At 52.0% G+C, this 12,693-nt stretch overlaps 1 protein-coding gene across 3 annotated transcripts; it reads left to right on the forward strand.

Annotated features, from left to right (window-relative positions):
* The first annotated feature begins 931 nt into the window (after nt 1-931).
* Nucleotides 932-12,375, forward strand: VRTN (vertebrae development associated). Of its 3 annotated transcripts, XM_023255857.2 has the most exons (3): nt 932-1,037; nt 2,077-2,203; nt 9,346-12,375. In XM_023255857.2, the coding sequence occupies exon 3, from the start codon at nt 9,347-9,349 to the stop codon at nt 11,456-11,458; it is 2,112 nt and encodes a 703-aa protein (XP_023111625.1). In that variant the 5' UTR covers nt 932-1,037; nt 2,077-2,203; nt 9,346; the 3' UTR covers nt 11,459-12,375. The 3 variants fall into 3 exon arrangements, with proteins under 3 accessions (XP_023111625.1, XP_044916164.1, XP_044916163.1); XM_045060229.1 differs by lacking the exons at nt 932-1,037; nt 2,077-2,203 and adding an exon at nt 2,584-2,998; XM_045060228.1 differs by lacking the exons at nt 932-1,037; nt 2,077-2,203 and adding an exon at nt 3,659-3,875.
* The last annotated feature ends 318 nt before the right edge of the window (nt 12,376-12,693 follow it).

Consider the following 12,693-nt stretch of genomic DNA (forward strand, 5'->3'; position numbering starts at 1 on the left):
TTCTGAACCAAAATTTACATGCGTTTTGAATACATTATTTTTTATGCATATAATATAATCAAAAGTACTTTAAAAAATGTTGTTAGAACAAAAATATGCAGAGAAAGACCAGAAATTTATACGTGTTGTAAATGCACAGAAATAGAACTGGCAGATAAGCATAGTGAAGAGAATGTGTTAGGGACTGAAAGAGAAGACTTGCTCAATTTACTCTATTTTTTACTCTGTACCATTTGGATCTTTTGGAAAGAGAATGCTTAATTTGTGTAAGTCTAAGAGGAAAAAAAAAATCCAGATTAGAAAGAAATATACCAAGATGTTCACAATCGCTGTCTTTAAATAATGAAATTATAGGTAACTTTTTCTTCTTTCTACTTTAAAAAAGTTTCCAATTATTCTAAATTTTCCCAATTAGTCTACAAAAAAAGACTCTTACTTTGGTGGTGGAAGCATCAACAAACCTTTGGTTTCTTTTTAAAAAATACTTTTTAAAGATTCCATTAGCCTTTTAAATAATTTAAAATGATCTTCATCGCTTTTTAAAATGATAGCAAGTAACGTAGACTCCTTATAAAATGTCAACACAGAAGGATAATTTGGAAAGGAAAAGTATTCAACTCTTTCTTCTACAAGATAACCACTATTCTCTGAAACTTTTAAAATTCAAATTAACTGGAGAGGCTGAGGACTGGAACAGGCTTGATCGGTGCCAAGCACGGTTCTGAAGGCTTTTAAATCGATCATCTCGTAGAATCTATGCCGCAGCTCTGCAGGAAAGCTTGTGCCCCGGTAACCTTGAAGTCAGGGCTCCAAGGGTTGAACAATTCGCCTAAGGCCACACTCTAGTGAGGGGCAGGGCTGGCATTCAAATCCAAGTCCAGGACCCGTCTAAGCAGCTTGCCTCGGGCGGCTGCCATCATGGTGGGTGGGGCTGATGTGATTATGATCCAGGGACTGGACTTGAGCTCACATCTGGTGGTCCCCTTCTCCCGTGCTCCTGGGCACGAGCGTTCGATAAAGGATTTTTGATCTAGGTGGTAAGTGTAGGGCTCATGATTGGCAGAAGAGCAAATGATCATTGTGGAGCTGGGGCATAACCGACCCTGGGGAGGCATTTTACACCGGTAGCCAGGGGTCAGGCGATAGAGAGGAGGTGGGTGGAATGAAGTCCGGGCGGAGAGCGGCTAGCCCCGGCACTCCAAAGGGTTAAAGCCGGGCAGGAAAGCCCCTGGGGGGAGCTACCACCAAAGGCTGCAATCCGGCGGCCTTCACCTCCCCCACCAGCGGGGACTAGACGGGCGGATTGGACTGGTTCCTCTGGGATTATCTGAGGCCCCTGGGCCGAGATGAGCCGCCGGGAGGGACGGAAGCCCAGGTACCGCACGCCCCCGCCTTCCTGTGGGGCTCAGGAAACTAGGTGTCGTGGGGATCAGCGCTCTGGCCCCTGACAGAAGCGATTCTGGCCCAGGCCCGCTTTGGGAGTGAGAGGTGTTGAGCCCCACGCCTGGGGGATGCTCAGAGAAAGGTGGGAACGGAGCCCGTGCAGAAAGTGGGGCCTGCACCGAGGTGGGGGCAGTGAGCTCTCCAACCTCCCCATCCAGCACCGCCAGGGATGGGGGGACTGCCTCAGGAAGAGAAACATCTTGCAGGTTCAGAAAGCCCCAAAGTCTACGCACTCATCCAAGGCCAGTTTCTGGGCTCCAGCTATGCTCCCCTACCCCTATCCTCAAGCCTGGCCATAGACTTTCTTCCTTAGGTCTTTCTATCTAAACCTCCCCAGCCCCTCCCCCGCCCCAAACTCTTTGGAAATCTTTCAACTTTCTTTCAAGTTTTCCCTGGGCAGATTGGGGTCTGTTTCAGAACTAGGTCTGGGCGCTTTAACGCGCCCAGCTGGGTAGAGCGGAGGAGACAATAGCTGCTATCACTTTACCATTGGAAGTGACCCCCGAATTTGCACTTCTTTCATCTTGGGACCAGAGCACTTGAGGGTGGGCGATTTCCTGGGGGGAGTGGCTTAAGCCTCTTCTCCACCGGCCAGTTGGCTGTAGACGGTCCATGCTCAATGGTCCACTACAGATACGAAGCCAGTTCTGGAGTGAGAGTAGCGCTCGGCTGGGGACGCTGCCGCAGGGTGACTTAAATGTCCCAAGCTGGAAGCTGGAGAAAGAAGTGGACGCCCCCAGGGCTCTGGGCCACCCTCGAGGTCAGTAAACTAGGAAGTTTCCTCAAAATGAGGAAGAGTGGGTGCCCTGCGTGGCTTGGAGGCCCCAGGGGAGTGAGGGCTGGCCTTGGGCCAAAAAAAGGACCCAAGGGTCAAAGAGTGACTCTGGGAAGATGCTGCAAGCTTGTGTGAGTGTGTGTGTGCGTGCGTGTGTGTGTGTGTGTGTGTGTGTGTGTGTGTGTGTGTGGAGGGGGGAAGTGAGGCATTGTTTCAAGTTCTTTCTCCCCACCCCCACCTCCAGCCCCATCCCCACCCCCACCCGCCGGCCTATCTCCCCTCCCCACCCTACACTATCGTCCGTCCTCGGCCCCTCCCCAGGCTCTCAGAGCTTCCCGGGTCGGATCCCTTGTTTCAGAAGCCTGGGGCCAGCCAGCTTGCTCCCCAGCCACCCATTGCCTCCTGGCATCCTGAGGGGCGACTCATTGGCCTGCACTGCTTCCCCTGGTGGGCCACACTCGCCCTCTACCTCTCCAGACACGTGGTCCACTGGAGCTACTAAATTTGGGAACTCCCGAACTCCCCAGACTCGGTTGGCTTGGTGGCTTCAGGCCCACCCCGGTGCCCGAAGGCACTCCCGTTACCCTTGGTTGTGGGAGGTTCCTTGGGAAGTCACAGCTGATGGACTTGCTTGACCCCAGCCAGCCCCCGTGGCCGCCCGTGCCCTGCTGGGCCTTCTGACCACCAGGGAAGGAGCCAAGATGGCTGGCGCTCCCTCCAGCCAGGGACATATCCTGGCCAGCTGGGAGGGCAGGCCAGAGAGGCACGGAGCCAGGCCAGGTGAGATGCCAGCTGGTTTACTATGGTCTTATCCGGTCTTGCTGAGTGTTGAGGCCTGCGTGGCCGTGTCTGCTCCTTGTTGGGCCTGGTTGACTGTAGACACTGCAGAGCCAACTTTATGAGGAATGGGGAGAAAAGAGGGGATGGGGAGAACACGGGGTCCTTGGTGAGCAAACACAGCCTAGGATCAGGCTGGCAGGGAAGGAGATTGCTCTAGAGGCCAGAGGAGACTTAAGCCAGTATTGTGTTCGCAGATTCCTGGCCCTTCGTTCCCTTACCCTGCCTAGAACCCTGGCCGACTCCTCCTAAAATGGGAGGGACAGAGGCCAGACCTGGGCTCTGAGACCCCGTATGCTTGAAATAAGGAGATGAAGGGAGGAGGAAAGCTGCCTTTGGTGAAGGTGAGGCTTTAGGTCTCTTGCAGAGTTGACAGTGTCCCTTCATTTATTCCTTGGCTCCAGAGCCCTTCGTAAGCACTAAGATGCCGGCGGGATGCTTTCTGGATACCCTGTTTTATCTCCTTCCAACTTCAGGAGCCCCTGTAAGCCTCCTCGGTTTCATACCTTCTCTGATCCCTTCCCAGAGTTGTGGGGTCAGGGAGGCCAGTTGAGCCAAGCCCATAGATTAGCTCTCACTCTCTGCGTACCTCATTCCACGAACGCACCTGGCGTTCGCCAGCTCTGCCTTGCGTTGCACTCCCAGAGAGCCATGGTGGAAGAGACTGTTGCACCTGAACCCCATCAACCAATTGTCTACTTAAGGACGATTGGCTTTCCCGTAGGGCCTCTGGCCTTTCCGCACTGTCCGCTCCTGGTAGTCCAGACCTTCCTGAATGGATGTGGGGTGCAGAGCCTCTCCAGGGAGCTGCTTTTTCTCAGTAAGCTTTTGAGGAAAACAGAAGTGGGGTAGTCCCTACTCATATCTCCTCTTACCTCTTTGGGGAAGAGGAACGGATGAGATTGGGCGAATGAGGTTGGGCGGAGTGGAGCTGGGTGGGACTGAGACTGAGGTGGGGAAGAGTGGGTAGGAGGAGGGGTGGGGTTTGTGCAGAAGGAAGTGTGGTATATCTGGACATTTTGTTGGGAGAGATCCGGATACTGCTGCTTGAATGCAGGCCAGTTGTCTTCACCTTTCTGGGCCTCAGTTCCCTTATCTGTAAAATGGCCAGATTTGTCTCAGAGCTCCCAGAATCCATGGGTTCCTGGATCCTTCGGCTCATAAGCATTTTGGGTGATATATTCCCCTGGGTGGCGAAATTACAGTGGTTAGGAGGGGCGCTCTGGAGTCAGATTGCTTAAGTTTTATAGCTTTAATAGCTGTGTGGTCTTGGGAAAGTTATTTAACCCCCAAGCCTCCATTTCCCCAGGTGTGAACTAAGGATAGCCATCCTAGCAACGGTACAGGTGTGGTGGAATCGTAGTTCACGCGGGGGGAAGGTGAGACCCACCCAGAAACAAAATGACTTCTAAAAACGCTCACCCCTCGTGAAGCCCACAGAAGCTTGTAATCACCAGACGGAACGTGGTGTTGCTCAGGAAAAGAGACTTGAGAGGAAGGGCAGGAAGAATCACCCACGCAGTTTAAATTAATTGTCCCCTTATTTTTTCTGAGATTTTGGTTGCATTACCTAATTAGATGCACATAGTAAGGGTAAGTAAGCGGTGGCTGTTTGCATGATTCTGTTGGCGAAGCATCTAGCAGAGTGCTCATGTCTAGGCAGCTGTACAGCGCGTTCTTCCCGTGACCTGTAAGAAAAAAAAAACTCAAGCCTCTTTGTTGTCTGCCAGAATGAAAAAGCTCTTCTGTGTAGACAGTTTATTTTTCAGGGCTCAGCTTTTTCTCGCGTATGTTACCAAGGATTGATAGGACATTATTTCCTGAGTTGAATGAAAACTATTGGTTTTTTTTATTTTTTAAGGATTTATTTATTTTGAGAGAGCAAGCGGGCAGGGCAGGGGGTGGGGGGGGGGGTTGGGGGGGGGTTGGTGGACAGCAAGAATGTCCCAAGCAGGCTCTGTGCTGTCAGCCGAGCCTGACTGGGGTCTTCATCTCAAGATAACGCGAGATCATGACTTGAGCCAAAATCGAGAGTCGGACACTTAACTGACTGAGCCACCCAGGCGCCTCTGAAAGGTAAACATAAAGTACATACAAGACGAACGGATTAAAAGCACAGCTCTGGAGTCAAATGGTATGGTAAAAATTGAAATTTGGTGAGAGGTTAGACCAGATCTGTCACAGCATACACGTTTTAAAAAAAAAAAATCTACAGCCAAGAAATTTTACCCAAAGGGGATTCTAATTTTTAACTTTTTAAAAAATTATTTATTTTTTGTAAAAATTTTTTTTCAACGTTTATTTATTTTTGGGACAGAGAGAGACAGAGCATGAACGGGGGAGGGGCAGAGAGAGAGGGAGACACAGAATTAGAAACAGGCTCCAGGCTCTGAGCCATCAGCCCAGAGCCTGACGCGGGGCTCGAACCCACGGACCGCGAGATCGTGACCTGGCTGAAGTTGGACGCTTAACCGACTGCGCCACCCAGGCGCCCCTGACGTTTATTTATTTTTGAGACAGAGAGAGACAGAGCATGAACGGGGGAGGGGCAGAGAGAGAGGGAGACACAGAATCGGAAACAGGTTCCAGGCTCCGAGCCATCAGCCCAGAGCCTGACGCGGGGCTCGAACTCACGGACTGCGAGATCGTGACCTGAGCTGAAGTCGGACGCCCAACCGACTGAGCCACCCAGGCGCCCCCAAAAATTATTTATTTTTTGAAAGGACTCTCTGCCCAACATGGGGCTCAAACTCACAACCCCGAGATCAAGAGTCACATTCTCTCCCAACAGAGCCAGCCAGGCGTGCCTGATTACTAATTTTTGAAAAGCTTGCTTTTTTATGATTGTCCGGTAAAATTCTGGTGGCACTCCTTTGGTGCTTTACAGACTTCTTTTCAAAACTTCACTGAACCATCATTTACACTCAAGCACACCCCCTTTGAGTGTGCAGTTTGATGAGCTGACAGATGTATAGACCCAAAGGCAGTGTTTAGACCTAAGGCTAACCTAAAGCAATTTATCAGTCTCTGAGAGCAAAGATCTGAGAGCGGACAATGGTCTCCTTTTTAATTTAAAAGCAGTGTGGGAAAAAGAATATTACTTTGCTTTGCAAGGCAACGCCGAAAATGTACCAGTAATTAGGATGATGTTTGTGTGGAAAAGGTGGCTGGTAGTTTAAAATGGAGATGAATCACAGACCCTAAGGCATCTGGGGCTCAAGCAGGGTAGTGGCCACACCATTTGTATGACCTGCACATCAGCCTGAGTTGGATTTTCTCAGGTGTCTCTCCTCTGAGTTGGGGGTGAGGGTAGTGCCTACTCTAAAACATGGCTGTCAGGCTGAGGACAGTGCCTGGAAAATACTAAATGCTTGATAGATCCTAATTATTAGACCTGTGTTAGCACAGTGAGTAGGCTTCCATCCCTTTGAGAAAGCTCTTTTCTCTAGGGTAGTAGTTTGCAAGTTTTTCGGTCTCAGGACCCATGTGTGCTCTTTAAAACTTGAGGACCCCGAAGACCTTTTATGTATATAGGTTATATCTACCGAGTGTATTGTATTCCAAATTAAAACTGGGGAATTTAGAAAATATTTCTGAAACAACCCCATGACCCAGCAACGGATAACACATTTTTGTGAAAAATGACTTTTCCAGAATAGAAAAGATGTAGTGAGAAGGGTGCATATTCTTTGACATGCTTTTAAATCTCTGTATTATCTAGTTTATTTTTTTTAATTAAAAATTTTTTAGGGGCGCCTGGGTGGCACAGTCGGTTAAGCGTCCAACTTCAGCCAGGTCACGATCTCGCGGTCCGTGAGTTCGAGCCCCGCGTCAGGCTCTGGGCTGATGGCTCAGAGCCTGGAGCCTGTTTCTGATTCTGTGTCTCCCTCTCTCTCTGCCCCTCCCCCGTTCATGCTCTGTCTCTCTCTGTCCCAAAAATAAACGTTGGGGAAAAAAAAATTTTTTTAATGTTTATTTATTTTTGAAAGAGAGAGAGTGGGAGCAGGGGAGGGCCAGAGGGAGAGAGGGAGACACAAAATCCAAAGCCGGCTCCAGGGTCTGGGCCGTCAGCACAGCGCCCGACGCGGGGCTTGAACCCATGAATGGCGAGATCGTGACCTGAGCTGAAGTCGGATGCTTAACTGACTGAGCCACCCAGGCACCCACATACTATCCAGTTTCAAAGATATTCTCCTATCCATCTCCGTTTGATCTCTTGTGATAAATTGTTTTGGTAGTTTTTGAAGAAAATCCAACTTTGGCCAGATATGTGGATGGAAAAAGGAAGAGTATTTCGATAGCTTGTTCAGTGGATATTCTTTGAAAACTACACCAACACTTGACAAGTAGCAGTTCCTTAAAGCTTAGTTATGATGTAGAAACTGAAACAATATCCGTGAAGTTTTTGTACGTTAAAGTCCATTGTTTTCTTTTATGCCTTGACTGGATCTTTTACTTGTATGTGACTTTGTAACATCACCCATTGTTTTTTGGGGAAATACAGTTCATTGATTGATGTAGATCTTCAAATGTTGACAATTCCATTATATAGGATGAAAAGTTACATTTGTTAGTGTCACTACTGATTTCATCAGTAAAGTCTTTAGGTATTGGGAAGCTGTCAAGCTCACTGTAGTGGATACAGGTTTTCCCAAAATTCTAGTTTCCAAATGAAAGCCCCAAATTTCACTGGCAGCAAATTGTCAACAGTTTTCTTTGAAGTGACAGGCTCACCTTATTCATTTTTGAGAAGATGTCTGCCCAATATACCCAAATCTAAATGAGTAATGTCTCAATTTTTCTTTCAAGTAAAAGTGATATTCCATGATAAAAGCTCCTGGTTGATCCTATAAACCAAACAATTGTCATGTGAGACATTCAGTGTGCAGCAGAAATGAGTATTCCCCACTTTGCCACTCCCCAAATTGAAAAGTCATGTATTTAAGGGTTGTGATTAAATACAAATAAAAATCTTTACTGCTTCGTCGAGGACATTTTTTTTTAATGTTTATTTTTGAGAGAGAGAGACACAGAGAATGAGAACGAGCGGGGGGAGGGGCAGAGAGCGAGGGAGACACAGATTCTGAAGCAGGCTCCAGGCTCTGAGCTGTCAGCACATACCCTGAAGCAGGGCTCGAACCACGGGCCATCAGATCATGCCCTCAACTATCAGATAATACCCTGAGCCAAAGTCAATCAACTGAGCCACCCAGGCGCCCCCATCAAGGACATTCTTGAGTGACACCAGCCTTTTGGTTTTTTTTCTCCCTGAGTACATGGTGGTGAAGAACATGACTGCTAGCATAGCATGATTCATGCTGTTACCACAGTTTTACTCCAACATTAACACAGTGAAAAAGGCAAATAATATCTTCGTTTTAAGTTATCTTAATATATCTTAGTGTTCTGAAAATAATTTAGCTTGCAGACCCCATGGGGCACCTGGATGGCTCAGTCGGTTAAGTGTCCCACTCTTGATTTTGGCTCAGGTTATGATCTCTCCGTTCCGTGAGTTCGAGCCCCACGTCGGGCTCTGCGCTCATGGCACGGAACCTGCTTGGGATTCTCCCTCTTTCTACTCCTTCCACGATGGTGCACTCTCTCTCTCTCAAAATAAATAAACTTAGAAAAAAAAAACAAACCTTGCAGACGCCCTGAAAAAGTCTCCGGGAACCCCAAGGGTCCATGGACCATACTTTGAGAAGCACTGATCTAGGGAAAGGCAGACCAATTGTAGCTCTTTGAGACTGTAAGTCTTTGAAAAGGTACAGAGGTACAACCTTTATGGCTGTACTGTAAAATATGTACTGTGTAATAGCTAACTAATGCTTCTGTAGTGCTTCCCTGTGTGCCGGGCACTGTCTAAAGATGAGTGTGTGTGTGCGTGTGTGTGTGTGTGTATACCTACATATCTCCTTACTTTCATTGTCTCTCTTATGCCCACACTAACTGTATAAGGTGGATACTCTTATCCCGTTTTACCAGAAAAGGAATCAGAATAATGGAGAGCTTAAGTGACTTGCTCAAGCTACTATCAAAAGCCAGGCTGCAGAGACGAGTTGCTTTTCCTGGCCGCTCTCCCACCTCACCCTTCCCAGGGAGCAGGGTCTCCTCCGGAACAGACGCTGGCTGGGGAGTGACTAACCCCCCGGAGGCCCTTAGCTGTTACACCCACCCTCTGGGGGAATGGGAGTGGGTGGGCGCTCTCCTTAGGGAGAAGGTGCAGGACACCATCGCTGGGTCTCTGGGCACCTTGTCCTGACCCTGCCCTCTGCCCTCTGTCCTGGCAGGATGACGTCTCGGGAGCAGCTGGTACAGCAGGTGCTTCAGGAGCTGCAGGAGGCCGTGGAGTCCGAGGGCCTGGAGGGTCTCGTGGGTGCTGCTCTGGAGGCCAAGCAAGTCCTGTCGTCCTTCACCCTCCCCACCTGCCGAGAGGGGGGTTCCGGCCCCCAGGTGCTGGAGGTGGACTCCGTGGCCCTGAGCCTGTACCCGGAGGACGCTCCCCGGAACATGCTGCCGCTGGTGTGCAGAGGCGAGGGCAGCCTGCTGTTCGAGGCCGCCAGCGTGCTGCTGTGGGGCGATGCCGGCTTCAGCCTGGAGCTGCGGGCCCGCACGGTGGTGGAGATGCTGCTGCACCGGCATTACTACCTCCAGGGCATGATCGACTCCAAGGTGATGCTGCAAGCCGTGCGCTACTCCCTGCGCTCTGAGGAATCCCCCGAGATGACCAGCCTGCCATCCGCCACGCTGGAGGCCATCTTCGACGCGGATGTCAAGGCCACCTGCTTCCCCAACAGCTTCTCCAACGTGTGGCACTTGTACGCCCTCGCCTCCGTCCTGCGGCGCAACATCTACTCCATCTACCCCATGCGAAACCTCAAGATCCGGCCCTACTTTAACCGCGTCATCCGGCCCCGCCGCTGCGACCACGTGCCCGCCACGCTGCACATCATGTGGGCCGGCCAGCCCCTCACCAGCCACCTCTTCCGCCACCAGTACTTTGCCCCCGTGGTGGGGCTGGAGGAGGTGGAGGCCGAAAGCGACCCCGGCCTGCCCCCGGCGCCTCCAGCCCTGGCCCCGCTGCCGCCACCCGCCAAGACCCTGGCGCTGCTCAACCAGGAGCCCGGCCTCAGCTACTCCCACCTCTGTGAGCGCTACAGCGTCACCAAGAGCACCTTCTACCGCTGGCGGCGGCAGTCCCAGGAGCACCGGCAGAAGGTGGCCACGCGCTTCTCCGCCAAGCACTTCCTGCAGGACAGCTTCCACCGCGGGGGCGTCGTGCCGCTGCAGCAGTTCCTCCAGAGGTTCCCCGAGATCTCCCGCTCCACCTATTACGCCTGGAAGCAAGAGCTCCTGGGCTCTGGCACTTGCCAGGCCCTGGCCCCCAAGGAGGTGCAGGTGCTGGAGGAGCTGGAGAAGCTGCCGGACGAGCAGATCGCCAAGGGGCTGGGATGCTCGTCGCTGGCCGTGTCGAGCCCTGGCATGATCTTAATGCAGCGGGCCAAGTTGTACCTGGAGCACTGCATCTCCCTGAACACACTGGTACCCTATCGCTGCTTCAAACGCAGGTTCCCCGGCATCTCGCGGTCCACCTACTACAACTGGCGCCGGAAGGCCCTCCGAAGGAACCCCGGCTTCAAGCCGGCGCCGGCCCTCTCCACGGCCGGGGCTCCCCAGCCAGCGTCTGTTCCGGAGGAGGCCCTGCTCCCTTGGAAGGGTGAGGTGGGAGAGGGGCCGGGCCAAGCGACTGCGGGGGGACCGCCCGCCCCCCGTGAGCTCCTGCCCCCAAAGGTGCCCCTGTCCCGTTGGCAGAGGCGTCTGCGCAGGGCTGCCCGCAAGCAGGTGCTGAGCGGGCACCTCCCTTTCTGTCGCTTCCGCCTCCGCTACCCCAGCCTGTCGCCCTCTACCTTCTGGGTCTGGAAGAGTCTTGCCCGGAGTTGGCCCAGAAGCCTGTCCAAATTCCAGATGCAGGCCCCCAGCTTGGGCAAAGAAGGGATGGAAGCTGAGGAGAAGCAGGAGCAAGAAGCCTGCAGGGATGTGACCGCTGTGACGGCCCCTCCTGTGGGAGACCCCCCGCGGGTGGGGTCTTCTCCAGGAGAGGATCCGGGGAAAGCCCAGGGAGGGCCTTCCAGAGAGGGGGCCACGGCCCAGGGCCGGCCCCACAGCAGCCTCCCTGTGACCGAGGCGGCAGTGGGTGGCAGGGACGGCCAAGTGCTGGTGATGGACATGCTCGCCACCACAAAGTTCAAGGCCCAGGCCAAGCTGTTCTTGCAGAAACGCTTCCAGTCTAAGAGTTTCCCCTCCTTCAAGGAGTTCAGCGCCCTCTTTCCCCTCACTGCCCGCTCTACCTACTACATGTGGAAGCGGGCACTCTATGATGGCCTCACGCTGGTTGATGGCTGACAAGGAGGTGTGAAGGGGGCTGGGAGGAGAGGGGACCCGTTTGCAGAGGGTCAGGGACCTAAGCTGACGCCTGGCTTGGCCAGGATGCCCTTTGCTCTGGCTCCCACAGTGTCTGCCTTGACTCCAAGGGCAGCTTTGCGTTGTTTCTTGGCTCTCCGGCAGACAGAGCCCGAAATCAGCCCTCTGGTCTCCTGTGGAGAGCTACAAGACCAGAAACGTTCTCCATTTCAGTTGTTTGCCATTCTTGCTTTTTATTGTTGTCTTGGTTTTAGTTTTTTTTTTGTTTGTTTGTTTTTGTTTTGATTTGAGTGGATTGGCTGGGCCCCCTGGCTGGTGTTGGAAACTGTATGTTTGGGGTGGGGGTTTGGTTAGCTAAAGTTGCTTTCAGCTCTTCCTGGGGACGGAAGAAGTATTGTAACATGGCGATCTGTCCCATTAAGCAGAATGTAGGTCTTCAGTTTCTTTTGGGGGTTGGCACCCTCCTTACTCAAAGCTGTTTCCCAAAGGAACATTAGAAATCAAACGTGGAGCAGGCCAGTGGCTTCTCTCTGGTGCCCCCAAAGGAGAGGGTGCCGGGCTCAGCATGAGACGTGAGGGCATACAGGAAGAACCTCTAGGGGAAGACCCTGGACTGGATCACGGAGGTGCTGGCCTGTCCCTTGCAAGGAGTGTGGTAAGGGGCTGGGGGAGGTGCCTTCGAGTCTCTGCTGGTGCTTGGCCCGTCTGCTGTGGACGCTTCAGTCCTCTGCCAGCCTGGTTGGCTCTTGGGGACCCTTGTCTTTCTGTTGAGTCCCTCCTCAGAGCCTGTGCCCCATCAGTGAGAGACCATACGGTGGCCAGGCAGGTGAGTAACTGAATTTGCATTGTCCAAGAGTCAAGTTGGAAAACCAAAGAAATAAAGTGATGTGGTGCCCATAGCCCTTGGTCTCTGGTATTTGTTTTGCCAGGATGTGACTGCTTATTCCCACATTCCCTTTGGTTGGCGGATGGAGGGGATTTACTCTGGGGATTCTGTTTAGAATCGGATCTAGAGGTGACCTTGGGTGCTCTTCAGCTGGGGGTGGGGCCTGGAAAGATACTCCTCCCCATGGGGGAAAAACTGGCCCACTAAGTGCCCCGGCAGCCAGCACAAGGGTCAAGTCAGGTCTGTGTCAGGCATTCTCTTTAGTGCTTGTCATGTACCCAGGCTCGGGTCAGGACACCTCGAGCCTCAGAGTGGCTAACTTTGCTAACCC

This window comes from Felis catus, chromosome B3 (genome assembly GCF_018350175.1).
Source record: "Felis catus isolate Fca126 chromosome B3, F.catus_Fca126_mat1.0, whole genome shotgun sequence".
Taxonomy (NCBI): domain Eukaryota; kingdom Metazoa; phylum Chordata; class Mammalia; order Carnivora; family Felidae; genus Felis; species Felis catus.

Bases quoted from the DNA above. Each gene is read 5' to 3' on its own strand.
- VRTN (XM_045060228.1), top strand. From the start codon at position 3,835: ATGTGGGGTGCAGAGCCTCTCCAGGGAGCTGCTTTTTCTCA. The intron at 3,876-9,345 runs GTAAGCTTTTGA...CTGTCCTGGCAG, and splicing joins CAGGGAGCTGCTTTTTCTCA to GATGACGTCTCGGGAGCAGC.